A 27907-nucleotide genomic window follows, 5' to 3' on the forward strand; every position below is an offset into this window, starting at 1 on the left:
CTCAGGACTACCTGACATGATGATTCCTTGTTGTCCCAAGTCTACTACACCTGTTGTATTCAGCATTTAACTGTAAGGTCTACTACACCTGTTGTATTCAACATTTCACTGTAAAGTCTACTACACCTGTTGTTTTCAGCATTTCACTGTAAGGTCTACTACACCTGTTGTATTCAGCATTTCACTGTGAGGTCTACCTACACCTGTTGTATTAAGCATTTCACTGTGAGGTCTACTACACCTGTTGTATTCAGCATTTCACTGTGAGGTCTACTCCACCTGTTGTATTCAGCATTTCACTGTGAGGTCTACTACACCTGTTGTATTCAGCATTTCACTGTGAGGTCTACATACACCTGTTGTATTCAGCATTTCACTGTAAGGTCTACTACACCTGTTGTATTCAGCATTTCACTGTGAGGTCTACTACACCTGTTGTATTCAGCATTTCACTGTGAGGTCTACTACACCTGTTGTATTCAGCATTTCACTGTGAGGTCTACTACACCTGTTGTATTCAGCATTTCACTGTAAGGTCTACTACACCTGTTGTATTCAGCATTTCACTGTAAGGTCTACTACACCTGTTGTATTCAGCATTTCACTGTGAGGTCTACTACACCTGTTGTATTCAGCATTTCACTGTGAGGTCTACTACACCTGTTGTATTCAGCATTTCACTGTGAGGTCTACTACACCTGTTGTATTCAGCATTTCACTGTGAGGTCTACTACACCTGTTGTATTCAGCATTTCACTGTGAGGTCTACTCCACCTGTTGTATTCATGTAACAAATACAACTCGATTTGAACAGCAGCTAGATTTTTGTACGCCATTAGTGGAATGATTTGTCGCCACCTACTGGAGAGACACAGTTCTGCCATCGGCAGAAATTTTGCTCAAAAGAATAAACACTCCTTCGCTGAACACATGAAACACCAGCCGGACGACTCATCAACATCGCTGCGGCCAAACGCCACGCCCACTAGCGTTTATTGCACGGAGATTTGAGGGTTTATTTAGTCGCAAAAGAAGCGAAAGACAAAACAGCACAGATATGTCTTAAAACAGTGTTGCAGGTTGGAAGACCTAAAGGGTTGATATGACAATCACACCACATATAGTTGTACACAAATATAAAACATTTGTTCAATCAGTTTAACAAATCATATTCATTATAAAATTGTACATTAGTATACAAGAAAAAAAAACTGTTTGATTATGTGTGTGTGTGGGAGTGTGTAAATCAGGCTAGATGGAGGGGAATATTGGGTAGTTTGGTTCATCAGGCTGACCCCCAGTCTCCATGGAGATTACTGAGTAGCTTGGTTCATCAGGCTGACCCCCAGTCTCCATGGAGATGACTTAGTAGCTTGGTTCATCAGGCTGACGCCCAGTCTCCATGGAGATGACTGAGTAGCTTGGTTCATCAGGCTGACCCCCAGTCTCCATGGAGATTACTGAGTAGCTTGGTTCATCAGGCTGACCCCCAGTCTCCATGGAGATTACTGAGTAGCTTGGTTCATCAGGCTGACCCCCAGTCTCCATGGAGATTACTGAGTAGTTTGGTTCATCAGGCTGACCCCCAGTCTCCATGGAGGAGATTACTGGGTAGTTTGGTTCATCAGGCTGACCCCCAGTCTCCATGGAGGAGATTACTGAGTAGCTTGGTTCATCAGGCTGACGCCCAGTCTCCATGGAGATGACTGAGTAGCTTGGTTCATCAGGCTGACCCCCAGTCTCCATGGAGATTACTGAGTAGCTTGGTTCATCAGGCTGACCCCCAGTCTTTGCTTGAAGTTCGAGGGATGATGATGTTTTGGCGATATGAAGATAAGAATGGTACCTCTGTATGTATCTAATAGAGAATTGACCATGTGAGGTGCAGCATTGTGAAGGTTTTCACAATGTCTCGTGTTACACAGATGGATTTCAGAATTAACCTGGAAGAATCCATTAAAGGGTAAACTGCCTGCGGTGGTATAAGTATTTGTAGATGAAAGTGCAGCAATTAATAAAACGCTATATCGCAACGGTTTGGCAATACGACACTAGAAAAAGGTTGAGACACAAAAAAAAAACCAGCAAGACATTATTTGGATTTACAGCCAATAAAATTTATTCAATTATATATTACAAATATGTACATGTCATGTAACGAGTAAAATATTAAAATAGACATTTTTTAGAACGATCGTTCAAAAGGCAATATGTTGAAAAAATAGTTTTTCTGTTGTGATCTCACATCGAAACTGTAAAAGTTTAGCTTTTTTTTTTCTCTCTCTAATCTCCTATTTCTATAGAAGAATTTTTGCCACAACAAAATGGGTATTCTTTTAACGTGTGCGAGACACCACCTAAAAAGAACAACACACAGGAGGTTGAGGAACTGTACAGTGACGTGTCCGAAACAGTACCCTAGTCCCTATATTAGTTTAGACCAGGGCCCGCGCATAGTTCACTACAACTTGGAATATTTTAATATTTTTTAAATGAGTACCACTTCAGCGCTGTGGCGACACTCTAGACCCCAACGGCACCCAGACTGCTCAAATCATAGGCCTAACAAATCCGATTTTAGCCTAATAATGATGTAAAATGCCTCAAGAGGAATTGTAGGCTATAGCCAGCTATGGGTTACTTGGTAATTAGCTGTTTTCTTTCACTAGCTAACTAGAAATACATTTAAAAATGTACAAATCAGGGCTTTCTGACAAGGTGGGACTGATGTAGGACTACGGTTGGGGTGGTGGTGGGGGTCAGTCAACTTCCCCCTCAGGAAATTGGAGCATTTTTGAAAAACCTGTAACTGTCATCTCCCGAAACCTGGTCTTAAATTATAATCAAACAAGAAGTCTTGTGTTTGCTCTTAATTTAAATTGTGGTGGTCTCAGTAACACATTTTTCTAGGTTCAATTTAGGGGTAATGACTATTATTTTATTTGTAAATCTAATTTTCTTCTTTTCCCCAATTTCATGGTATCCAATTGGTAGTTAGTCTCATCCCTGCAACTCCCGTACAGACTCGGGAGAGGCGAAGGTCGAGAGCCGTGCGTCCTCCGAAACACAAACCAACTAAGCCGCACTGCTTCTTGACATAATGCCCACCCAACCCGGAAGCCAAACCGCACCAATGTGTCGGAGGAAACACCGTACACCTGGCCACCGCGTCAATGTGCACTGCGCCCGGTCTGCCAGAGGAGTCGCTAGAGCGCGATGGGACACGGACATCCCCGCCCGGCCAAACCCCTCCCCTAACCCGGACGACACTGGGCCAATTGTGCGCCGCTCCATGGGTCTCCTGGTCACAACCGGCAGCGACAGTCTGGATTTGAACCCAGAAGCCTTAGACCATTTACACTGCGCCACCCCAGTAATGACTATTCTAACAAATAACTGTTTTTATGTCCATAGTCAGTCAAATGTAAACTGGCTTCTTCATTTTGTTGTTTGTGGAGAAAATTCAGAATAATGAAATTACTGGATGCAATGTAGTCGTTAACATAATGCCTGCTAATGTTTAACAGTCTGAGTAGTTAGCTCCTTCGCTAAGGGGTTACTGGATGCTAATGTTTAACAGTCTGAGTAGTTAGCTCCTTCGCTAAGGGGTCTGCTAAATGACTTAAATGTAAATGTAAATGTAAATGGGTCACTGGATGCTAATGTTTAACAGTCTGAGTAGTTAGCTCCTTCGCTAAGGGGTTACTGGATGCTAATGTTTAACAGTCTGAGTAGTTAGCTCCTTCGCTAAGGGGTTACTGGATGCTAATGTTTAACAGTCTGAGTAGTTAGCTCCTTCGCTAAGGGGTTACTGGATGCTAATGTTTAACAGTCTGAGTAGTTAGCTCCTTCGCTAAGGGGTTACTGGATGCTAATGTTTAACAGTCTGAGTAGTTAGCTCCTTCGCTAAGGGGTTACTGGATGCTAATGTTTAACAGTCTGAGTAGTTAGCTCCTTCGCTAAGGGGTTACTGGATGCTAATGTTTAACAGTCTGAGTAGTTAGCTCCTTCGCTAAGGGGTTACTGGATGCTAATGTTTAACAGTCTGAGTAGTTAGCTCCTTCGCTAAGGGGTTACTGGATGCTAATGTTTAACAGTCTGAGTAGTTAGCTCCTTCGCTAAGGGGTTACTGGATGCTAATGTTTAACAGTCTGAGTAGTTAGCTCCTTCGCTAAGGGGTTACTGGATGCTAATGTTTAACAGTCTGAGTAGTTAGCTCCTTCGCTAAGGGGTTACTGGATGCTAATGTTTAACAGTCTGAGTAGTTAGCTCCTTCGCTAAGGGGTTACTGGATGCTAATGTTTAACAGTCTGAGTAGTTAGCTCCTTCGCTAAGGGGTTACTGGATGCTAATGTTTAACAGTCTGAGTAGTTAGCTCCTTCGCTAAGGGGTTACTGGATGCTAATGTTTAACAGTCTGAGTAGTTAGCTCCTTCGCTAAGGGGTTACTGGATGCTAATGTTTAACAGTCTGAGTAGTTAGCTCCTTCGCTAAGGGGTTACTGGATGCTAATGTTTAACAGTCTGAGTAGTTAGCTCCTTCGCTAAGGGGTTACTGGATGCTAATGTTTAACAGTCTGAGTAGTTAGCTCCTTCGCTAAGGGGTTACTGGATGCTAATGTTTAACAGTCTGAGTAGTTAGCTCCTTCGCTAAGGGGTTACTGGATGCTAATGTTTAACAGTCTGAGTAGTTAGCTCCTTCGCTAAGGGGTCACTGGATGCTAATGTTTAACAGTCTGAGTAGTTAGCTCCTTCGCTAAGGGGTTACTGGATGCTAATGTTTAACAGTCTGAGTAGTTAGCTCCTTCGCTAAGGGGTTACTGGATGCTAATGTTTAACAGTCTGACATACCTTCCTTCATAGAAAGTTATCAACGGGAAACAGCAGCTCTCTGCCATGTCTGTTTCCATCCACACTGCGACGCGCACTGAACTTCAGCAACACGGTTCCCTTTTCTCGTTAATGCCGACTTACTACCACGACGGAAATCAAAATGTGCAGGCAAGAAAGTGATCTCGCTTAGTTGTCTAAATGCTGTAGCTAACTACATTCGCCGTAGTGACCCCTTAGCGAAGGAGCTAACTACCTTCGCCGTAGTGACCCCTTAGCGAAGGAGCTAACTACCTTCGCCGTAGTGACCCCTTAGCGAAGGAGCTAACTACCTTCGCCGTAGTGACCCCTTAGAGCGAAGGAGCTAACTACATTCGCCGTTGTGACCCCTTAGCGAAGGAGCTAACTACCTTCGCCGTAGTGACCCCTTAGAGCGAAGGAGCTAACTACATTCGCCGTAGTGACCCCTTAGCGAAGGAGCTAACTACATTCGCCGTAGTGACCCCTTAGCGAAGGAGCTAACTACATTCGCCGTAGTGACCCCTTAGCGAAGGAGCTAACTACATTCGCCGTAGTGACCCCTTAGCGAAGGAGCTAACTACCTTCGCCGTAGTGACCCTTAGCGAAGGAGCTAACTACCTTCGCCGTAGTGACCCTTAGCGAAGGAGCTAACTACCTTTGCCGTAGTGACCCCTTAGCGAAGGAGCTAACTACCTTCGCCGTAGTGACCCCTTAGCGAAGGAGCTAACTACCTAAAAAAAACTCATTCTGCAAACTAGAAGCCTGTTCAAATGTATTTATAAGGTTGTTTTTCATAGCAGAGTACTTTGACTAAGTTACGCAAACTGCACGCAGGTTGGCAGGTCTGCAATACTTTTTGACAAGAGCCTGCATAGGGCCCTGGTCTAAAGTAGCGCACTATATAGGGAATAGGGTCCCATTTGGCGTCAAAAGTAGCGCACTATATAGAGAATAGGGTCCCGTTTGGGGTCTAAAGTAGCGCACTATATAGGGAACAGGGTCCCGTTTGGGGTCTAAAGTAGCGCACTATATAGGGAACAGGGTCCCGTTTGGGGTCTAAAGTAGCGCACTATATAGGGAACAGGGTCCCGTTTCAGACAAACTTTGTTGAAAGGACAGAACAAAACAAAAAGGGAAAGAGCTGAGTGACTTCAGTTAAACCTCCATCACAACAGTCCACGGTAGAGCTTCTTCTGGGATCAGGAAATAAGAACTACAAACGGCAACAGCATAAAATAGAATAAAAACAAAAACAAACATGATAGAACCAAAAGGAACAACAGAATCTGACCCCGACATTCTCAAAGAGTTACGCCAACAACATTGATTTCAACAACAGTAACAACCACAAGGACCTTGACAGAGAGAAAGAGCACACGGACTCAATAAAAATTTAAAAAATAAAACTTTCGGTCCATTAAAAACAGACGAAAACTTCTAAAAAAAAAGTAAAAAAAAAAAGTTTTACAATCAAAATATTTATTAGTTATTTTTTTTCTGTACAAGTTTCAAACCATCATTACATGGGTTATTTACAAATGCACAATCTGTCTGTAGAAAATAAGTTAAAAAAGCAAAGTCTGTGTACGATGTAATAAACTTAAAAACAAAAGCTGAATTTAAATGTTTTTTTCTTTTTTTCTTCTCCTGTTGTTTTGTAACCCTGCTCGACGAGGGAGGTGCAGGGGGCAGAGAGATGGTCGACTCCATAGAGAACATCAGGAGGTGTAGAGAGATGGTGGACTCCATAGAGAACATCAGGAGGTTTAGAGAGATGGTCGACTCCATAGGGAACATCAGGAGGTGTAGAGAGATGGTCGACTCCATAGAGAACATCAGGAGGTGCAGAGAGATGGTCGACTCCATAGGGAACATCAGGAGGTGTAGAGAGATGGTCGACTCCATAGGGAACATCAGGAGGTGTAGAGGGCAGAGAGATGGTCGACTCCATAGGGAACATCAGGAGGTGTAGAGGGCAGAGAGATGGTCGACTCCATAGAGAACATCAGGAGGTGTAGAGGGCAGAGAGATGGTCGACTCCCTAGGAAACATCAGAAATGGAATCCTATTTTCTATACACTTCACATAGTGCCCTATATAGGGAATAGTATCCATGCTTGGTCTCTCTCTGGCGCGCTCTCTTCTCAGCAGACAGCAGCAGTTGGCGCTGCCCCAACCTTTACCCAGCCTCGGGCCCTAGCTCCTGGGGTAAGTGAATGGTCTGGGCCCCCGAGCCTTGGTGGAGCTCCAGGCCTGTCCAGAACAGAACAAGCAGTCAGTTTGCCACTAGGGAGGATAAGGCCAGGCCTCTTGGTGTAGAAAGGAGGGAGGTCTGTGGTAAAATAGCCACATGTCGAGAAGTGCTGCTCAAACACACAATAGTGGTGCTCTCTACACATATCCATGTTCCAAGTGCCTCACGTTTTCCATCCCGCCATCTCCTCATCACCGGTAGATGGGCCACTAGATGATTCTTCCTAATCATCGGTCCCCTGACTGCCGGTCCTATCCTAAAGGTCACGGGTCATATGGGCGTGAGGTCAAAGTCATCGTTGACCTCTACCAGTGGGATGTAGAACTCGGGTATCTCGAAGATGGAGGTGGACTTGTACACGACTGGATCCAGCTCCTGGAGCTTCAGCTGCCAATGGAGACGCTGGACAGCATTAAGAGCTGCTGCCTCGTGCTGCTGTCTCATCAGAAGACATGTCTGGGGGGGGAGACACAGCGAGAGAGAGAGAGACACAGCGAGAGAGAGAGAGAGACACAGCGAGAGAGAGAGAGAGACACAGCGAGAGAGAGAGAGACACAGCGAGAGAGAGAGAGAGAGAGAGAGAGAGAGAGAGACACAGCGAGAGAGAGAGAGAGACACAGCGAGAGAGAGAGAGAGAGAGAGAGAGAGAGAGAGAGACAGAGAGAGACACAGAGAGAGAGAGCGAGAGACAGCGAGAGAGAGAGCGAGAGACAGCGAGAGAGAGAGCGAGAGACAGCGAGAGAGAGAGCGAGAGACAGCGAGAGAGAGAGCGAGAGACAGCGAGAGAGAGAGCGACAGCGAGAGAGAGAGCGACAGCGAGAGAGAGAGCGACAGCGAGAGCGACAGCGAGAGCGACAGCGAGAGCGACAGCGAGAGAGAGAGCGACAGCGAGAGAGAGAGCGACAGCGAGAGAGAGAGCGACAGCGAGAGAGAGAGCGACAGCGAGAGAGAGCGACAGCGAGAGCGACAGCGAGAGAGAGCGACAGCGAGAGCGACAGCGAGAGCGACAGCGAGAGCGACAGCGAGAGAGAGAGCGACAGCGAGAGAGAGAGCGACAGCGAGAGAGAGAGCGACAGCGAGAGAGAGAGCGACAGCGAGAGAGAGAGCGACAGCGAGAGAGAGCGAGAGAGAGAGAGAGACAGCGAGAGAAAGCGAGACAGCGAGAGCGACAGAGAGAGCGAGAGAGACCGCGAGAGCGACAGCGAGCGAGCGCGACCGACAGCGAGAGAGAGGGAGCGACAGCGATAGCGAGCGACAGCGATAGCGAGCGACAGCGATAGCGAGCGACAGCGATAGAGAGCGCGACAGCAGAGAGAGAGAGCGCGACAGCAGAGAGAGAGAGCGCGACAGCAGAGAGAGAGAGCACGACAGCAGAGAGAGAGAGCGCGACAGCAGAGAGAGAGAGAGAGCGACAGCAGAGAGAGAGAGAGAGAGCGACAGCAGAGAGAGAGAGAGAGCGACAGCAGAGAGAGAGAGAGCGACAGCAGAGAGAGAGAGACAACAGAGAGAGAGACAGAGAGAGAGAGCGACAGAGAGAGAGACAGAGAGAGAGCGACAGCAGAAAGAGAGACAACAGAGAGAGAGAGAGACAGCAGAGAGAGAGAGAGACAACAGAGAGAGAGAGAGAGACAACAGAGAGAGAGAGACAACAGAGAGAGAGAGAGCGACAGCAGAGAGAGAGAGAGCGACAGCAGAGAGAGAGAGAGCGACAGCAGAGAGAGAGAGAGCGACAGCAGAGAGAGAGAGAGAGAGAGAGAGACAGAGAGAGAGAGACAGCGAGAGAGACAGCGAGAGAGAGAGAGAGAGAGACAGCGAGAGACAGAGCGAGAGAGACCGCGAGAGAGACCGCGAGAGACAGAGCGAGAGACAGAGCGAGAGAGACAGCGAGAGACAGAGCGAGAGAGACAGCGAGAGAGAGAGCGAGAGAGACAGCGAGAGAGAGAGCGAGAGAGACAGCGAGAGAGAGACAGCGAGAGAGAGACAGCGAGAGAGAGACAGCGAGAGAGAGACAGCGAGAGAGAGACAGCGAGAGAGAGACAGCGAGAGAGACAGCGAGAGAGAGAGACAGCGAGAGAGAGACAGCGAGAGAGAGACAGCGAGAGAGAGACAGCGAGAGAGAGACAGCGAGAGAGAGACAGCGAGAGAGAGACAGCGAGAGAGAGAGAGAGCGAGAGAGAGCGAGAGAGAGAGAGCGAGAGAAAGCGATAGAGAGCGACAGCGATAGAGAGCGACAGCGATAGAGAGCGACAGCGATAGAGAGCGACAGCGATAGAGAGCGACAGCGATAGAGAGCGACAGCGAGAGAGAGAGAGAGAGAGCGACAGCGATAGAGAGCGAGCGACAGCGATAGAGAGCGAGAGAGAGCGACAGCGATAGAGAGCGAGAGAGAGCGAGCGCGACCGACAGCGAGCGAGAGAGAGCGACAGCGATAGAGAGCGACAGCGATAGAGAGCGACAGCGAGCGCGATCGACAGCGAGCGACAGCGATAGAGAGCGATAGAGAGCGAGAGAGAGCGACAGCGATAGAGAGCGACAGCGATAGAGAGCGACAGCGATAGAGAGCGACAGCGATAGAGAGCGACAGCGATAGAGAGCGACAGCGACAGCGATAGAGAGCGAGAGCGACAGCGATAGAGAGCGAGAGCGACAGCGATAGAGAGCGATAGAGAGCGAGAGCGACAGCGATAGAGAGCGAGAGAGAGCGAGAGAGAGCGACAGCGATAGAGAGCGATAGCAGAGAGAGAGAGAGCGACAGCAGAGAGAGAGAGAGCGACAGCAGAGAGAGAGAGAGACAACAGAGAGAGAGGGAGAGCGACAGCAGAGAGAGAGAGAGAGAGAGAAACAGAGAGAGCGAGAGAGAGAGCGAGAGTCAGCGAGAGAGAGAGCGAGAGACAGCGAGAGAGAGAGCGAGAGACAGCGAGAGAGAGAGCGAGAGACAGCGAGAGAGAGAGCGAGAGACAGAGAGAGAGCGAGAGACAGCGAGAGAGAGAGCGAGAGACAGCGAGAGAGAGCGAGAGACAGCGAGAGAGAGAGCGAGAGACAGCGAGAGAGAGAGCGAGAGACAGCGAGAGAGAGAGCGAGAGACAGCGAGAGAGAGAGCGAGAGACAGCGAGAGAGAGAGCGAGAGACAGCGAGAGAGAGAGCGAGAGACAGCGAGAGAGAGAGCGAGAGACAGCGAGAGAGAGAGCGAGAGACAGCGAGAGAGAGAGCGAGAGACAGCGAGAGAGAGAGCGAGAGACAGCGAGAGAGAGAGCGAGAGACAGCGAGAGAGAGAGCGAGAGACAGCGAGAGAGAGAGCGAGAGACAGCGAGAGAGAGAGCGAGAGACAGCGAGAGAGAGAGAGACGAGAGACAGCGAGACAGCGAGAGAGAGCGAGAGACAGCGAGAGAGAGAGCGAGAGACAGCGAGAGAGAGAGCGAGAGACAGCGAGAGAGAGAGCGAGAGACAGCGAGAGAGAGAGCGAGAGACAGCGAGAGAGAGAGCGAGAGACAGCGAGAGAGAGAGCGAGAGACAGCGAGAGAGAGAGAGAGCGAGAGACAGCGAGAGACAGCGAGAGAGAGAGCGAGAGACAGCGAGAGAGAGAGCGAGAGACAGCGAGAGAGAGAGCGAGAGACAGCGAGAGAGAGAGCGAGAGACAGCGAGAGAGAGAGAGAGCGAGAGACAGCGAGAGAGAGAGCGAGAGACAGCGAGAGAGAGAGCGAGAGACAGCGAGAGAGAGAGCGAGAGACAGCGAGAGAGAGAGCGAGAGACAGCGAGAGAGAGAGCGAGAGACAGCGAGAGAGAGAGCGAGAGACAGCGAGAGAGAGAGCGAGAGACAGCGAGAGAGAGAGCGAGAGACAGCGAGAGAGAGAGCGAGAGACAGCGAGAGAGAGAGCGAGAGACAGCGAGAGAGAGAGCGAGAGACAGCGAGAGAGAGAGCGAGAGACAGCGAGAGAGAGAGCGAGAGACAGCGAGAGAGAGAGCGAGAGACAGCGAGAGAGAGAGCGAGAGACAGCGAGAGAGAGAGCGAGAGACAGCGAGAGAGAGAGCGAGAGACAGCGAGAGAGAGAGCGAGAGACAGCGAGAGAGAGAGCGAGAGACAGCGAGAGAGAGAGCGAGAGACAGCGAGAGAGAGAGACAGCGAGAGAGAGACAGCGAGAGAGAGAGCGAGAGACAGCGAGAGAGAGAGCGAGAGACAGCGAGAGAGAGAGCGAGAGACAGCGAGAGAGAGAGCGAGAGACAGCGAGAGAGAGCGAGAGACAGCGAGAGAGAGAGCGAGAGACAGCGAGAGAGAGCGAGAGACAGCGAGAGAGAGAGCGAGAGACAGCGAGAGAGAGAGCGAGAGACAGCGAGAGAGAGAGCGAGAGACAGCGAGAGAGAGAGCGAGAGAGAGAGCGAGAGAGAGAGCGAGAGACAGCGAGACAGAGAGCGAGAGACAGCGAGAGAGAGAGCGAGAGACAGCGAGAGAGAGAGCGAGAGACAGCGAGAGAGAGAGCGAGAGAGAGCGAGAGAGAGAGCGAGAGAGCGAGAGAGAGAGCGATAGAGAGCGACAGCGATAGAGAGCGACAGCGATAGAGAGCGACAGCGATAGAGAGCGACAGCGATAGAGAGCGACAGCGAGCGCGACCGACAGCGAGAGAGAGCGACAGCAATAGAGAGCGAGAGAGCGACAGCGATAGAGAGAGAGACAGCGAGAGACAGCAGAGAGCGACAGCGATAGAGAGAGAGACAGCGAGAGACAGCAGAGAGCGACAGCGATAGAGAGAGAGACAGCGAGAGACAGCAGAGAGAGACAGCAGAGAGAGACAGCGAGAGACAGCAGAGAGAGACAGCAGAGAGAGAGAGAGAGAGACAGCAGAGAGAGAGAGACAGCAGAGAGAGAGAGACAGCAGAGAGAGAGAGACAGCAGAGAGAGAGAGACAGCAGAGAGAGAGACAGCAGAGAGAGAGACAGCAGAGAGAGAGAGCGACAGCAGAGAGAGAGAGCGACAGCAGAGAGAGAGAGAGAGAGACAGCAGAGAGAGAGAGACAGCAGAGAGAGAGAGACAGCAGAGAGAGAGAGACAGCAGAGAGAGAGAGACAGCAGAGAGAGAGAGACAGCAGAGAGAGAGCGACAGCAGAGAGAGAGCGACAGCAGAGAGAGAGAGACAGCAGAGAGAGAGAGACAGCAGAGAGAGAGCGACAGCAGAGAGAGAGAGACAGCAGAGAGAGCGACAGCAGAGAGAGAGCGACAGCAGAGAGAGAGCGACAGCAGAGAGAGAGCGACAGCAGAGAGAGAGCGACAGCAGAGAGAGAGCGACAGCAGAGAGAGCGACAGCAGAGAGAGAGCGACAGCAGAGAGAGAGCGACAGCGAGAGCGACAGCGAGAGAGAGAGCGACAGCGAGAGCGACAGCGAGAGAGAGAGCGACAGCGAGAGAGAGAGCGACAGCGAGAGAGAGAGCGACAGCGAGAGAGAGAGCGACAGCGAGAGAGAGAGCGACAGCGAGAGAGAGAGCGACAGCGAGAGAGAGAGCGACAGAGAGAGAGAGACAGCAGAGAGAGACAGCAGAGAGAGAGAGAGAGAGACAGAGAGAGACAGCAGAGCGAGAGCAGAGAGAGAGAGAGAGACAGCAGAGAGAGACAGCAGAGAGAGAGAGAGAGAGACAGAGAGAGAGACAGCAGAGAGAGAGACAGCAGAGAGAGACAGCAGAGAGAGACAGCAGAGAGAGACAGCAGAGAGCGAGAGAGAGACAGAGAGAGAGACAGCAGAGAGAGAGACAGCAGAGAGAGAGACAGCAGAGAGAGAGACAGCAGAGAGAGAGACAGCAGAGAGAGACAGCAGAGAGAGACAGAGAGAGAGACAGAGAGAGAGACAGCAGAGAGAGAGACAGCAGAGAGAGACAGCAGAGAGAGAGAGAGACAGCAGAGAGAGACAGCAGAGAGAGACAGCAGAGAGAGACAGAGAGAGAGACAGCAGAGAGAGAGACAGCAGAGAGAGACAGCAGAGAGAGAGAGAGACAGAGAGAGAGACAGCAGAGAGAGAGACAGCAGAGAGAGACAGCAGAGAGAGAGCGACAGCGAGAGCGACAGCGAGAGAGAGAGCGACAGCGAGAGAGAGAGCGACAGCGAGAGAGAGAGCGACAGCGAGAGAGAGAGCGACAGAGAGAGAGAGACAGCAGAGAGAGACAGCAGAGAGAGAGAGAGAGAGACAGAGAGAGACAGCAGAGCGAGAGCAGAGAGAGAGAGAGAGACAGCAGAGAGAGACAGCAGAGAGAGAGAGAGAGACAGAGAGAGAGACAGCAGAGAGAGAGACAGCAGAGAGAGACAGCAGAGAGAGACAGCAGAGAGAGAGAGAGAGACAGAGAGAGAGACAGCAGAGAGAGAGACAGCAGAGAGAGAGACAGCAGAGAGAGAGACAGCAGAGAGAGACAGCAGAGAGAGACAGCAGAGAGAGACAGAGAGAGAGACAGCAGAGAGAGAGACAGCAGAGAGAGACAGCAGAGAGAGACAGCAGAGAGAGACAGCAGAGAGAGAGACAGCAGAGAGAGACAGCAGAGAGAGACAGCAGAGAGAGAGACAGCAGAGAGAGACAGCAGAGAGAGACAGCAGAGAGACAGCAGAGAGAGACAGCAGAGAGACAGCAGAGAGAGAGACAGAGAGAGAGAGACAGCAGAGAGAGCGACAGCAGAGAGAGACAGAGAATACATAAAATATTAAACAATTGGATGACACTGGATATGTGTGACTCTAAAGGAATACATTTGAAATTTGAGGTTGTTTCTGAAATTTTGATGGATCAAATCATCTTAAAACTCATGTGGTTATATAGGATGAATGACCCATGCCATTGGCTACATGGTTATAGAGGATGAATGACCCATGCCATTGGCTACATGGTTATATAGGATGAATGACCCATGCCATTGGCTACATGGTTATATAGGATGAATGACCCATGCCATTGGCTACATGGTTATATAGGATGAATGACCCATGCCATTGGCTACATGGTTATATAGGATGAATGACCCATGCCATTGGCTACATGGTTATATAGGATGAATGACCCATGCCATTGGCTACATGGTTATATAGGATGAATGACCCATGCCATTGGCTACATGGTTATAGAGGATGAATGACCCATGCCATTGGCTACATGGTTATATAGGATGAATGACCCATGCCATTGGCTACATGGTTATATAGGATGAATGACCCATGCCATTGGCTACATGGTTATAGAGGATGAATGACCCATGCCATTGGCTACATGGTTATATAGGATGAATGACCCATGCCATTGGCTACATGGTTATATAGGATGAATGACCCATGCCATTGGCTACATGGTTATATAGGATGAATGACCCATGCCATTGGCTACATGGTTATATAGGATGAATGACCCATGCCATTGGCTACATGGTTATATAGGATGAATGACCCATGCCATTGGCTACATGGTTATATAGGATGAATGACCCATGCCATTGGCTACATGGTTATATAGGATGAATGACCCATGCCATTGGCTACATGGTTATATAGGATGAATGACCCATGCCATTGGCTACATGGTTATATAGGATGAATGACCCATGCCATTGGCTACATGGTTATAGAGGATGAATGACCCATGCCATTGGCTACATGGTTATATAGGATGAATGACCCATGCCATTGGCTACATGGTTATATAGGATGAATGACCCATGCCATTGGCTACATGGTTATATAGGATGAATGACCCATGCCATTGGCTACATGGTTATATAGGATGAATGACCCATGCCATTGGCTACATGGTTATATAGGATGAATGACCCATGCCATTGGCTACATGGTTATATAGGATGAATGACCCATGCCATTGGCTACATGGTTATATAGGATGAATGACCCATGCCATTGGCTACATGGTTATATAGGATGAATGACCCATGCCATTGGCTACATGGTTATATAGGATGAATGACCCATGCCATTGGCTACATGGTTATATAGGATGAATGATCCATGCCATTGGCTACATGGTTATATAGGATGAATGATCCATGCCATTGGCTACATGGTTATATAGGATGAATGACCCATGCCATTGGCTACATGGTTATATAGGATGAATGACCCATGCCATTGGCTACATGGTTATATAGGATGAATGACCCATGCCATTGGCTACATGGTTATATAGGATGAATGACCCATGCCATTGGCTACATGGTTATAGAGGATGAATGACCCATGCCATTGGCTACATGGTTATATAGGATGAATGACCCATGCCATTGGCTACATGGTTATAGAGGATGAATGACCCATGCCATTGGCTACATGGTTATATAGGATGAATGACCCATGCCATTGGCTACATGGTTATATAGGATGAATGACCCATGCCATTGGCTACATGGTTATAGAGGATGAATGACCCATGCCATTGGCTACATGGTTATATAGGATGAATGACCCATGCCATTGGCTACATGGTTATATAGGATGAATGACCCATGCCATTGGCTACATGGTTATATAGGATGAATGACCCATGCCATTGGCTACATGGTTATATAGGATGAATGACCCATGCCATTGGCTACATGGTTATAGAGGATGAATGACCCATGCCATTGGCTACATGGTTATATAGGATGAATGACCCATGCCATTGGCTACATGGTTATATAGGATGAATGACCCATGCCATTGGCTACATGGTTATAGAGGATGAATGACCCATGCCATTGGCTACATGGTTATATAGGATGAATGACCCATGCCATTGGCTACATGGTTATAGAGGATGAATGACCCATGCCATTGGCTACATGCTCAAAAATGAATTACAGATATTCTTTTTCAGAGAAATCTTACCTTGAGTTTCTCAAACTTGTCGTCCACATCTTGTAACCAGGACATGAACTGGCGGGCGTTGAAACGATCCCGCACCGACGTCTTGCCATCTTGGTCACCCTGGAAACCAAAACAAAACACACAAACGTAAACAACGTTACTCAGAACTGTCAGTGTTTGAACGTTTAGAGTTACAGTTACAGTCCCCATCATGGTCTAAAAACACAAGCAAGTCTGTCTGAATGAAAGAGAAAAGACATTGAATGGAAACGTAACTGCTGTTGTCAAAATAATTTACAAATACATTTGATGGGTTGATTGTGGCCAACTTCTCCATTCTACAGTACATTATAAATTCTAAATAAATGTGATTGATGCCAAACTTACTGATTCTACAGTGCGTGACATCATGCCACTTGCCTGGGCATCCTGAGGCATGTTGTACACCTCGGCGTCCAATAGCACGGTGCACGCACTAAACGGGAGCGTCTGATTGGCTAGCGTTCTGGCGGCCCGGTAGTGGACTCGTAACACTTCCTGCTCGTTGGAAACAATCAACTTTTCCTGAAGGAGAAAAAAAGAGGGAGTTGAGTTCATTAGGACGAAGGGGCATTTTGAGTTAGAATAAGGAATGAATGAGTTGGGTTTAATAGTTGAGACAGAATGATGGTTTGGGATGAGTTAGACAGCAGAGTGAAGGAAAAGCAGCCAACATCTAGTGGAAAGCCTTCCCAGAAGAGTGGAGGCTGTTATAGCAGCCATGTTCCTACATCTAGTGAAAAGCCTTCCCAGAAGAGTGGAGACTGTTATAGCAGCAATGTTCCAACATCTAGTGGAAAGCCTTCCCAGAAGAGTGGAGGCTGTTATAGCAGCAATGTTCCTACATCTAGTGGAAAGCCTTCCCAGAAGAGTGGAGGCTGTTATAGCAGCAATGTTCCTACATCTAGTGGAAAGCCTTCCCAGAAGAGTGGAGGCTGTTATAGCAGCAATGTTCCTACATCTAGTGGAAAGCCTTCCCAGAAGAGTAGAGGCTGTTATAGCAGCAATGTTCCTACATCTAGTGGAAAGCCTTCCCAGAAGAGTGGAGGCTGTTATAGCAGCAATGTTCCTACATCTAGTGGAAAGCCTTCCCAGAAGAGTGGAGGCTGTTATAGCAGCAATGTTCCTACATCTAGTGGAAAGCCTTTCCAGAAGAGTGGAGGCTGTTATAGCAGCAATGTTCCTACATCTAGTGGAAAGCCTTTCCAGAAGAGTGGAGGCTGTTATAGCAGCAATGTTCCAACATCTAGGGGAAAGCCTTCCCAGAAGAGTGGAGGCTGTTATAGCAGCAATGTTCCAACATCTAGTGGAAAGCCTTCCCAGAAGAGTGGAGGCTGTTATAGCAGCAATGTTCCTACATCTAGTGGAAAGCCTTCCCAGAAGAGTGGAGGCTGTTATAGCAGCAATGTTCCTACATCTAGTGGAAAGCCTTCCCAGAAGAGTGGAGGCTGTTATAGCAGCAATGTTCCAACATCTAGTGGAAAGCCTTCCCAGAAGAGTAGAGGCTGTTATAGCAGCAAAGGGGGGGCCACCACCTCATATTAATACCCATGATTTTGGAATGAGAAGTTTGACATCCATATACTTTTGGTCATGTAGTGTAGCTCAGTATGTGTGTTATTTCTTTGTCCTTTTTGCTCGTTTTTAAAATCAAGAAACACAATAATTTTGGACCTGACTGTAGATCAAGCTGTCAAGGGAGATTGAAGAGGCTTTTGAGTTACATTACTCCACATACCCGTTCAATGCTGTGTTGCAAGCGTAGCTTCATACGAACAACTTCCTGTTGTCTAAACATCTCCTTCAGTTGGTCCGGTAGAGACGGAGGGGGAGTTATCTGTTAACGAGACACAAATAAACATAACAAATAAGTTCAACATCATGAAACTTTAAAAGATTTGTTTAATAAAACCCTTTTTTTAATGCTGATGTCTTGAGTCGAAGGACTTTAGCAATTAAAATAAAACGTTTCCCAGAAATCTACTTTTTTTATTTATTTATTTATTTATTTTTTTTTAATGGAGGAAACAACCAGAAGAGTGGAGAAGAGTGGAGATGCACTCAAGTGTCCGTAGAGCTTTTTAGTCAAAGAGCAAAACGAATAAGTCCTGGACACTGAACCCTGACTCATATAAGAGGAGACGACTAAATGACAGTTAACAACTCCAGACTCACAGTTGGAATACAGAGTTTGCTGAGCGGGTTCCCGTCCAGCAGGTACGAGCCTGTAAACATCCTGTATTCGTCGTAATACTGCGGCGGCTGGGGGGCGACGCTCAGCAACACTTTACGCTTCTCCTCGATCTTCTTACGGATGTGCAGGAACTCGTAGTAAGGGTTGGCCCTCTCCGTCTGGTACGGCTGAATCTCCTCCAGCTTCAGAGAGTCAACGATGGACGCCAGAGACTCCTGATGAGGAAGGAGAGAAGAGATGTATGGTAAGGTAGAGGAGATAACTTTCCTGTCCCCCAAGGTAAGATATGTTGTCCCGAATGTCCACTCTCACAACTAGACCGGCCTCTCCTTATCCCTGTCCCTCCTCCCTTTCACCTACCCACTCTCCCCCTTCTCTTCAAAGGGCAATACTCCTCTACTTCCCTTCCCTTTCCCTCCCTCCCTCCTTCCTTTCTCATTCCTATTCCTTTCCTGTATCCTTCCCCCCTTCCTTTCCCTTCCCTCCCTTTCCTCCATCCTTTCTCATTCCTATTCCTTCCTTCCCTCCTTCCTTCCTTTCCTTTTCCTCTATCCTTTCCTCCTTCCCTCCTTCTTTCCTTTCCCTTCCCTCCCTTTCCTCCATCCTTCCTTTCCCTTCCCTCCCTTTCCTCCATCCTTCCTTTCCCTTCCCTCCCTTCCCTCCATCCTTCCTTTCCCTTCCCTCCCTTTCCTCCATCCTTCCTTTCCCTTCCCTCCCTTTCCTCCTTCCTTCCTTTCCCTTCCCTCCCTTTCCTCCTTCCTTCCTTTCCCTTCCCTCCCTTTCCTCCATCCTTCCTTTCCCTTCCCTCCCTTTCCTCCATCCTTCCTTTCCCTTCCCTCCCTTTCCCCCATCCTTCCTTTCCCTTCCCTCCCTTTCCTCCATCCTTCCTTTCCCTTCCCTCCCTTTCCTCCATCCTTCCTTTCCCTTCCCTCCCTTTCCTCCATCCTTCCTTTCCCTTCCCTCCATTTCCTCCATCCTTCCTTTCCCTTCCCTCCCTTTCCTCCATCCTTCCTTTCCCTTCCCTCCCTTTCCTCCATCCTTCCTTTCCCTTCCCTCCCTTTCCTCCATCCTTCCTTTCCCTTCCCTCCCTTTCCTCCATCCTTCCTTTCCCTTCCCTCCCTTTCCTCCATCCTTCCTTTCCCTTCCCTCCCTTTCCTCCATCCTTCCTTTCCCTTCCCTCCCTTTCCTCCATCCTTCCTTTCCCTTCCCTCCCTTTCCTCCATCCTTCCTTTCCCTTCCCTCCCTTTCCTCCATCCTTCCTTTCCCTTCCCTCTCATTCCTTTCCCTTCCCTCTCATTCCTCTTCCTTCCCTCCCTCCTCTCCCTTCCCTCCCTCCTCTTCCTTCCCTCCCTCCTTTCCTCCCTCCCTCCATCCTTTCCTCCCTCCCTCCATCCTTTCCTCCCTCCATCATTCCCTCCTAAAAACATCTCCTCACCCTTCTGAGATGTACCCTTTTCCCTCTCCCTTTTCCTATCTACCAGAAGAGCCCACCTGCTGCATGCTGCCTCCAGCCTGGTTGGAGGTAGACAACCTGGGCATCTTCCTCTTCCTGGGGTGGGTCTGCTGGAAGTCCTGGTCCTCTTCCATGGTTAGGGAGAGGACCTTGGCCTTAGCCCCGGAGGAGTCAGAGTCTCTGTCCCCAGAAAGGGGGGAAGAGCTAGCAGAAAACCCACTGCAGCTGTAACTACCACTACTACCACTCTGGTCTGTCCGGGAGCCCTGCTGGAAGTTACAACTCTGTCCAGAAACACTCTGGGTCTGGTCTGATCCAACAATCGAGGGTGTCTGTCCTTCTGGTCTCTCCTCGGAGGTAGGCTCTTGGCGTGGCTCTGACTTCAGCTCGAGGATGGTGACCATACTACTGCCCTCTGATGAAGACCAACAGCTAGCCTTTTCTGTTGACATGGCCTCAGGACCTCTCCACTTCTCAGGAGCGTCAGAAGGTTCTACTTCTTCCTTGTGTTCAGGGCTCGAGCAGCGCGACACAGTGGATGATGTAAGCTGGCCAGTAGGATGGTTTTCGTCCGGCTGAGGATCGCTATGACCCACAATGTCACTGGGGAATCTGGATTTATTACAGTCTTTACTGGTCCCGTCAGTGTCCGTCTCCTCTTGAGAGTCCTTGGGTTTGCTGGTGGTCATCGTGGAGTCCTCTGAGCTAGCGCTGGGTGGTGGGTGTTTGCTGGTGGAGGCTACTGGGTTGTCCAGCCATCCGGGTCTAGACGCTCCTAACGCACTCTGAAGGCTCTCTACAGCTGCTCTGTTTTCAGCGCTGCTAGCTCCACTCTCAACTGGAGTTTTATCGTTAGAATCAAGAACCAGATCTCCATCAATATCCGTCTTCGTCGGCTGTGAGGTCACCGTACTGGTGTTTGGAAGGGTTTCCCGTGACTGGCTCGCAGAGAGATATGAGGTGGTTTCGGTGCTGGAGAACGGCAGTTGACAGGACAGAGAAGATAATGTCACCAGTGGCGTCATGTCCTCAGAGGGAAGGTCTTTCATGCTACATTCAGGCACCGCACTGGAGGTCTCCACAGGGATACACTGGATGTCCCGTATTAGGAGAGGATCAGAGGTGGAAGAAAACCCTCTCTGTTCTGGTGTAGCTAGCTGTTGGACACTAGCCTGTTGATGTGTTGAGGAGTCCTTTACGTGAGGATCTCTGGTGTTGGACGCTTGAGGTGGGAGATAGACACCTGAAGCGGTGTTCCCTTCACGCTCAGTGTTGAGATCTGCATCTGTTATTGCATTAGGAAGATTCGGAAGCATCTGAATTGGATCACTTCGACTCTGGCTCTCCTCTGGATCCGCACAGGTTTCTAAGGGCTGAACACTTGTGGACTCTTCACTGGGTTGAGCAGCAGCAGGCACCACGGCGACCTTGGACAGAGTTTCGTTAGGTTTGCACTCAGACGCCGTCGCACAGTTAGCGTCTTCGTCCAGAATAGCCCTAAGGCAAGGGGAAGCGTGTCTGCTCTGCAGTGGAGTCTGGTTGCCTTGCCCCGGCTCTTCTGGAAGACTGTTGTCGTCTTTGTCGTGAACGGCAGGATATGGGAGGAAGGAAGACAGGAGGAAAGGCAGCTGAAAGTCCTGGGAGGTTTCCAGGGTCATATCCGAGTCGTACTCAATAGGTCTCTGTGTCAGCAATGTAGCCTGACAGGAGTCTTCAGAGCTGGCCACAGAGATCATAGACACAGACCTGGACATAAGACCCGACCGCTCGCTTTCTGGCCTGGGTGACCTGCTCAAGCTGTTCTCCATACCAGCCATCAGCTTCCCACTGAGGCAGGAGAGTGTCTTCCCGTCCAGAGACATGGTTCTGGAGCTGGAGCTGTCCTTAAGTGGTTTGTCTCTGTCCCGACAGTGAATGTCGGTGGAGCCTTCAGAGCTCTTGGAGCGAAGCAATTCTTTGCTCAAGCACAGTTCTCCAGAAGACGAGGACGTAGTCTTGGCTTTGGCTTTGCTTTTAAGCTTCCCTGTGTCCGTCATCGTAGAGGAAGGCCGTTGTTTCATCCTCTCCCGCTCCTTCTGTTTGATCTTTTCTAGATGCTTCCGGTGCCACTGTTCAATCTCCTGGTCCTTCAGACTCAGCATGCGTTCGAAGCTGGTCTGCCTCAGGTCTTCGTTGACCAGACGTTTCTCTTTGGGCTTCTGCTCTTCCCGGGTGGCAGGCGAGGCTTTAGCTTTGGACCGGTTGTCTCGGTCAGTCTCCGTCTCGTTGGGTTTGGTCTTACTGGCCTTGCCACCCTCCTTGGAACGGTCCTTGGAACGGTCTTTGTCCCGATCTCGGTGCTTGTCCGAGTCTCTGGATTCTCGGTCTCTCCTGTCTCGGTCTTTCTCTGGCGTCTTTGGGAGGTCCTCTGTCTTTAGTAGTTTTGCTGGCAATGTCTTGCAACTTTCAGACACATAGCCCTTCTCCTCCAAGAGGAGCTTCAGGTTAGAAGAGGAGGAGGAAGATGAGGAAGCGCTGTCTTTAGATTTTTCCCTTTTCCTCTTATCGCAGTCTTTGTCTTTCTCCTTTTCCTTAGAGCGATCGGCTTTACTGTGGTCCATGGAATTCTCTAAAGGTGGTTTTCCTTTCTTATCAAAGCTTGTCCTGTCTTTGTGTTCTCCCGCGTTGTACTCCCTCTCCTGCCTCTCCCTGTCACTCCTCTTATCTGGCTTGTCTTTGCTCTTCTTGTCCTTGCTCTCCTCGTATTTTTTAGTCGAGGACAAGGCTCTGAGCTTCTCGATCTCTTTATGGTTCTTGTCACCAGGGGATGCCATCCTTTCCTTCTCCCTCTCTTTCCAGCGATCCATGGAATTCTGTGAATTCTCTGATTTCTCAGGGTGCTCAATCTTGACTTTCTTTTCTCTGTCGGGATGCTTTTTAGCAGTCTTGTCAACCTCACGTTCCTTTACAGAAGGCCTCCTGTCGTATTTGTCCCGGCGGCATTTCTCAGAGGCATCCAGCTGGTCTGAATCAGCTGTAGACATGGTCCCCGTTGACGGTTTCTCCTCCGGTTCGTCATTCACACTGGTGGAGTTACGCTGCGTCTCCTCAGGAACCGAAACCCGTACAGAGCTTAGGCACTCAGTCCTTTCCTCACGCTCACTGAGCTTCCCGTCCTTTCCCGCCCTCTCCTCTTTACAGACAGCCGAGGTCTCTTTCCTCTCCTTCTTCAAGCGTTCCTCTTCTCTTCTCGGCCTTTTCTCCCTGCTGCTGATGCTTGTGGGGTGTTTTTCTTTCGTCTCTTTTCTCTCTTCCTTCACAGGAGAGCTGCCCGACGTTGAAGTATTCTGAGGAGATCCGCAGTCCTCCCTTTCCATTTTCCCTGGAGGCAAAGGGTCGTCGTCGTTGAAGAAGTTCTCTTTCCAGAACTCCCGGTCGAACTCCAGGTTCCTGTGGCCGTCCTTTCTGCCGCCCTCCTTCTGCCGGTGGCGGTTCCTCTCTGGCTCATACTCCCTCCTGGGCTTGTCCTTCTCCTTGTGTTTTAACTTGTGCTTCTTGACCACCTTGCCATCCTTATCCGTCTTCCGTAAGGCACCACCTTCAGAGATGTCCACGCTGTTGGCAACGCCGCCATCTTTATTATACGGACTGGAGCCTCCATCTTCCACCCCCGCACCACCACCAGCGTCCATGATGACGTCATTCTGGTGGTGCTTGCTCTTCTCCTTGTGCTTGCATCCTTTACTACTGGAGCTCTCCGTGCAGAACTCAGACTCTGGGTTGTAGTGGTTGTACTTGACACCATCCGGCGGACAGGGGCCTTCGGCAATCGAGACGCACGTCATCTTGGCGTTCTCCTGTTTGAGCGGGTTGGAGGACGGCTGCTTGTCGGCCAGGCCGTGGTTGAGCTTGGGGGACTTGACGGTGGCAGACAGATGGAATAGGTGGACGGATGAGTCATCCTTGGGACTGAAGGACATCTTGAACGAGTCTTCGTCCCCACAGAGTCCCCGGTTGTTCTTGTCCGCGTGCGTCTCCGACACAGACACGGTGGCTACGGAGAACACCAGAGCTTTGCTGTTTTCCTTCCCATCCTCCTGGTTCTCCTTGTTCTTACTCTTGCTCTTGTTCTTCTTCTTTACTTTGCTTCCTTTGTCTTTCTTTTCGGAAGTCGTGAGGTTCTCTTTCTTCGTCCTGCTGGCGTCTGACGCCTTGTGTCCCTCCGAGCCGTGGGAACAGGTCGGAGAGCTCTTTCGCTCTGACGGCATCTCCATCTCATCACTGGAACTATCCGAGGTGCAATACAGGACACGGGAGGACGTCTTCGTCTTCTTAGACTTCGAGGACTGGACTGAGACGCTTCCGTCTCTTTTACCGCTCTCCTTCTCTTCCTGCCTCAGCTCTCTCCGGAGGATGTGTCTGTCGTTCAGGGCTTTACTCAGGTCTTCTTCTTCTTCCTCCTCGTCGTCTTTGAACTCATACTCGTCCAGGCCAGACATGGGGGGTGAGGCCTTCACGGTGCTCCGTTTGCCTTCGGAGACTTTCTCCATGTCAGAGTCATCCATGTTGTCATCATCCACGTCCACACTTGAGGGGTTAACCGAAGGAGGGTCTTCAGACTCTGTAGAGGAAAAGAGAATCATAATTCAAATCTTGAAAAACAGAATAAAAAGCCTTGTTTTCTAATCAAGTTTGATTACAAGTAGGGACGGGCACTTGAATTGATTTCACCATGCGAATAATATAATATTTTTTCTCCAGATATCCAGATTTTGGAAATACATGCATTTTACAGAATGGGGACTTGCTCACGTAGCTCAGGAGGCAGTGCACTCTGCTTGTTGTTTCAGCACAGACTTGTGGGGGAAAAGCCCACAACTCACTTCACCCCTACCTACATGTACAAATTAACTCGACACCCTGTATATAGCCTCTATTGGAAAAGCCCTACTCACTTCACCCCTACCTACATGTACAAATTACCTCGACAACCTGTATATAGCCTCTATTGGAAAAGCCCTACTCACTTCACCCCTACCTACATGTACAAATTACCTCGACAACCTGTATACAGCCTCTATTGTAATTTTCTTGTGTTACTATTTTTATTTATTTTTTTTAGTTAATTTAGTAAATATTTTCTTACATTTTCTAAAAACGGCATTGTTGGTTAAGAGCTTGTAAGTAAGCATTTCACGGTAAGGTGACGAATATAATTGGATTTCAGAGAAAGTTAGACAAACGTGTTCCTGCGATAGGTAATCTCATCTGGTAAGTGTCGGTCTTGGCCTCATCAAATTGATGTAAATAAGCTAGTTAGTGAGCAAGCAACACTACATTGCCAAAAGTATGTGGACAAAACTTCAAATGAGTGGGTTCGACTATTTCAGCCACACCCCGTGGCCGACAGGTTTATAAAATCCATGCAATCTCCATAGACAAACATCGGTAGTACAATGGTCTTACTGAAGAGCTCGGTGACTTTCCATGTGGCACCGCCATTTGATTGGCACCTTTTCAGATGTTCAAATTTCTGCCCTGGTCATCTGTAAGTGCTGCTATTGTGTAGTGGAAACGTCTAGGAGCAACAACGGCTCAGGCGCAAAGTGGTAGGCCACACAAGCTCACAGAACGGGGCCGCAGAGTGCTGAAGCGTGTAGCGATTAAAAATAGTATGTCCTCCGTTGCAAACTCACTACCGAAATCCAAAATGCCTGTGGAAGCAATTTCAGCACAATAACTGTTCATAGGGAGCTTCATGAAATCAGTTTCTATGGCTGAGCAGCCGCACACAAGCCTAAGATCGCCATGCGCAATGCCAAGCGTCAGCTGGAGTGGTGTAAAGCTCGCCGACATTGGACTCTGGAGCAGTAGAAACACGTTCTCTGGAGGGATGAATCACGCTTCACCATTTGGCAGTCCGACGGAGGAATCTGGGTTTGGCGGATCCCAGGAGAACACTACCTGCCCCAATGCATAGTGCCAACTGTAAAGTTTGGTGGAGGAGGAATAATGGTCTGGGGCTGTTTTTCATGGTTCGGGCCCCTTAGTTCCAGTGAAAGGGAATCTTAACGCTGCAGCATACAATTAAATTCTAGATTATTCTGTGCAACCCCATCCAACAAATTTGGGATGAATTGGAACGCAGACTGTGAGACAAACCTAAATCTCCCAACATCAGTGTCTGACCTCACTAATGCTCTTGTGGCTGAATTGAAGCAAGTCCCTGCAGCAATGTTCCAACATCTAGTGGTCCTTCTGTAGCTCAGTTGGTAGAGCATGGCGCTTGTAACGCCAGGGTAGTGGGTTCGATCCCCGGGACCACCCATACGTAGAATGTATGCACACATGACTGTAAGTCGCTTTGGATAAAAGCGTCTGCTAAATGGCATATATATATATATATATATATATATATATATATATATAGTGGAAAGCCTTCCCAGAAGAGTGGAGACTGTTATAGCAGCAATGTTCCAACATCTAGTGGAAAGCCTTCCCAGAAGAGTGGAGGCTGTTATAGCAGCAATGTTCCTACATCTAGTGGAAAGCCTTCCCAGAAGAGTGGAGGCTGTTATAGCAGCAATGTTCCAACATCTAGTGGAAAGCCTTCCCAGAAGAGTGGAGGCTGTTATAGCAGCAATGTTCCAACATCTAGTGGAAAGCCTTCCCAGAAGAGTGGAGGCTGTTATAGCAGCAATGTTCCAACATCTAGTGGAAAGCCTTCCCAGAAGAGTGGAGGCTGTTATAGCAGCAATGTTCCAACATCTAGTAGAAAGCCTTCCCAGAAGAGATTTTATAGCAGCAAAGGGGGGAACAAACTCCATATTAATGCAGATGATAATGGAAGGAGATGTTGGACGAGCAGTGGCCATGTAGTGTAAGTTCGTTAAAACGATCGCAAACTAACTGAGGATATTTTGCTGTGCTCTCTGTCCCCTATAGTAACTCCATTCAGATTTTTTTTAACCTTGATTTAAATAGGCAAGTCAGCGAAGAACAAATTCTTATTTTCAATGACGGGTTTAGGAACAGTGGGGTTAACTGCCTTGTTCCTGGGGCAGAACGACAGATTTGTACCTTGTCAGCTCGGGGATTCGAACTCCCAACCTCTCGGTTACTAGCCCAACGCTCTAACCACTAGGCTACCTGCCGCCTCTACACTCTAACCACTAGGCTACCAGCCGCCCCTACACTAACCACTAGGCTACCAGCCGCCCCTACACTCTAACCACTAGGCTACCAGCCGCCCCTACACTCTAACCACTAGGCTACCTGCCGCCCCTACACTCTAACCACTAGGCTACCTGCCCCTCTACCCTCTAACCACTAGGCTACCTGCCCCTCTACCCTCTAACCACTAGGCTACCTGCCCCTCTACCCTCTAACCACTAGGCTACCTGCCCCTCTACCCTACACTAACCACTAGGCTACCTGCCGACCCTACACTAACCACTAGGCTACCTGCCGACCCTACACTAACCACTAGGCTACCTGCCGACCCTACACTCTAACCACTAGGCTACCTGCCGACCCTACACTCTAACCACTAGGCTACCTGCCGCCTCTACACTCTAACCACTAGGCTACCTGCCGCCTCTACACTCTAACCACTAGGCTACCTGCCGACCCTACACTCTAACCACTAGGCTACCTGCCGCCCCTACACTCTAAACACTAGGCTACCAGCCTCCTCTACACTCTAACCACTAGTCTACCTGCCGCCCCTACACTCTAACCACTAGGATACCTGCCGCCCCTCCACTCTAACCACTAGGATACCTGCCGCCCCTCCACTCTAACCACTAGGCTACCTGCCGACCCTACACTCTAACCACTAGGCTACCTGCCGACCCTACACTCTAACCACTAGTCTACCTGCCGACCCTACACTCTAACCACTAGTCTACCTGCCGACCCTACACTCTAACCACTAGTCTACCTGCCGACCCTACACTCTAACCACTAGTCTACCTGCCGCCCCTACACTCTAACCACTAGGCTACCTGCCGCCCCTACACTCTAACCACTAGTCTACCTGCCATCCCTACACTCTAACCACTAGTCTACCTGCCGACCCTACACTCTAACCACTAGGCTACCTGCCGACCCTCCACTCTAACCACTAGTCTACCTGCCGACCCTCCACTCTAACCACTAGGCTACCTGCCGACCCTCCACTCTAACCACTAGGCTACCTGCCGACCCTCCACTCTAACCACTAGGCTACCTGCCGACCCTCCACTCTAACCACTAGTCTACCTGCCGACCCTACACTCTAACCACTAGTCTACCTGCCGACCCTACACCAACATGTATTAAACA

The 27907-nt window shown here is 49.3% G+C and overlaps 1 protein-coding gene across 5 annotated transcripts in view; it reads right to left on the reverse strand.

Annotated features, from left to right (window-relative positions):
- Nucleotides 1–3650: 3650 nt before the first annotated feature.
- LOC124010040 (ankyrin repeat domain-containing protein 12-like) overlaps nt 3651–27907 on the reverse strand; it is an 89721-nt gene continuing 65464 nt past the window's right edge. For 3 of the 5 annotated variants that reach the window (XM_046322363.1, XM_046322361.1, XM_046322364.1), the window contains 6 exons: nt 19642–24203; nt 18132–18365; nt 17695–17793; nt 16305–16481; nt 15939–16037; nt 3651–7559 (listed from right to left, as the gene is read on the reverse strand). In XM_046322363.1, the coding sequence (XP_046178319.1) occupies nt 7374–7559; nt 15939–16037; nt 16305–16481; nt 17695–17793; nt 18132–18365; nt 19642–24203 (5357 nt within the window). In that variant the 3' untranslated portion in view covers nt 3651–7373. The remainder of the gene's footprint in view (nt 7560–15938; nt 16038–16304; nt 16482–17694; nt 17794–18131; nt 18366–19641; nt 24204–27907) is intronic. The other 2 variants (XR_006834350.1, XM_046322362.1) reach the window with 2 other exon arrangements.

Source organism: Oncorhynchus gorbuscha, linkage group LG22 (genome assembly GCF_021184085.1).
Source record: "Oncorhynchus gorbuscha isolate QuinsamMale2020 ecotype Even-year linkage group LG22, OgorEven_v1.0, whole genome shotgun sequence".
NCBI lineage: Eukaryota > Metazoa > Chordata > Actinopteri > Salmoniformes > Salmonidae > Oncorhynchus > Oncorhynchus gorbuscha.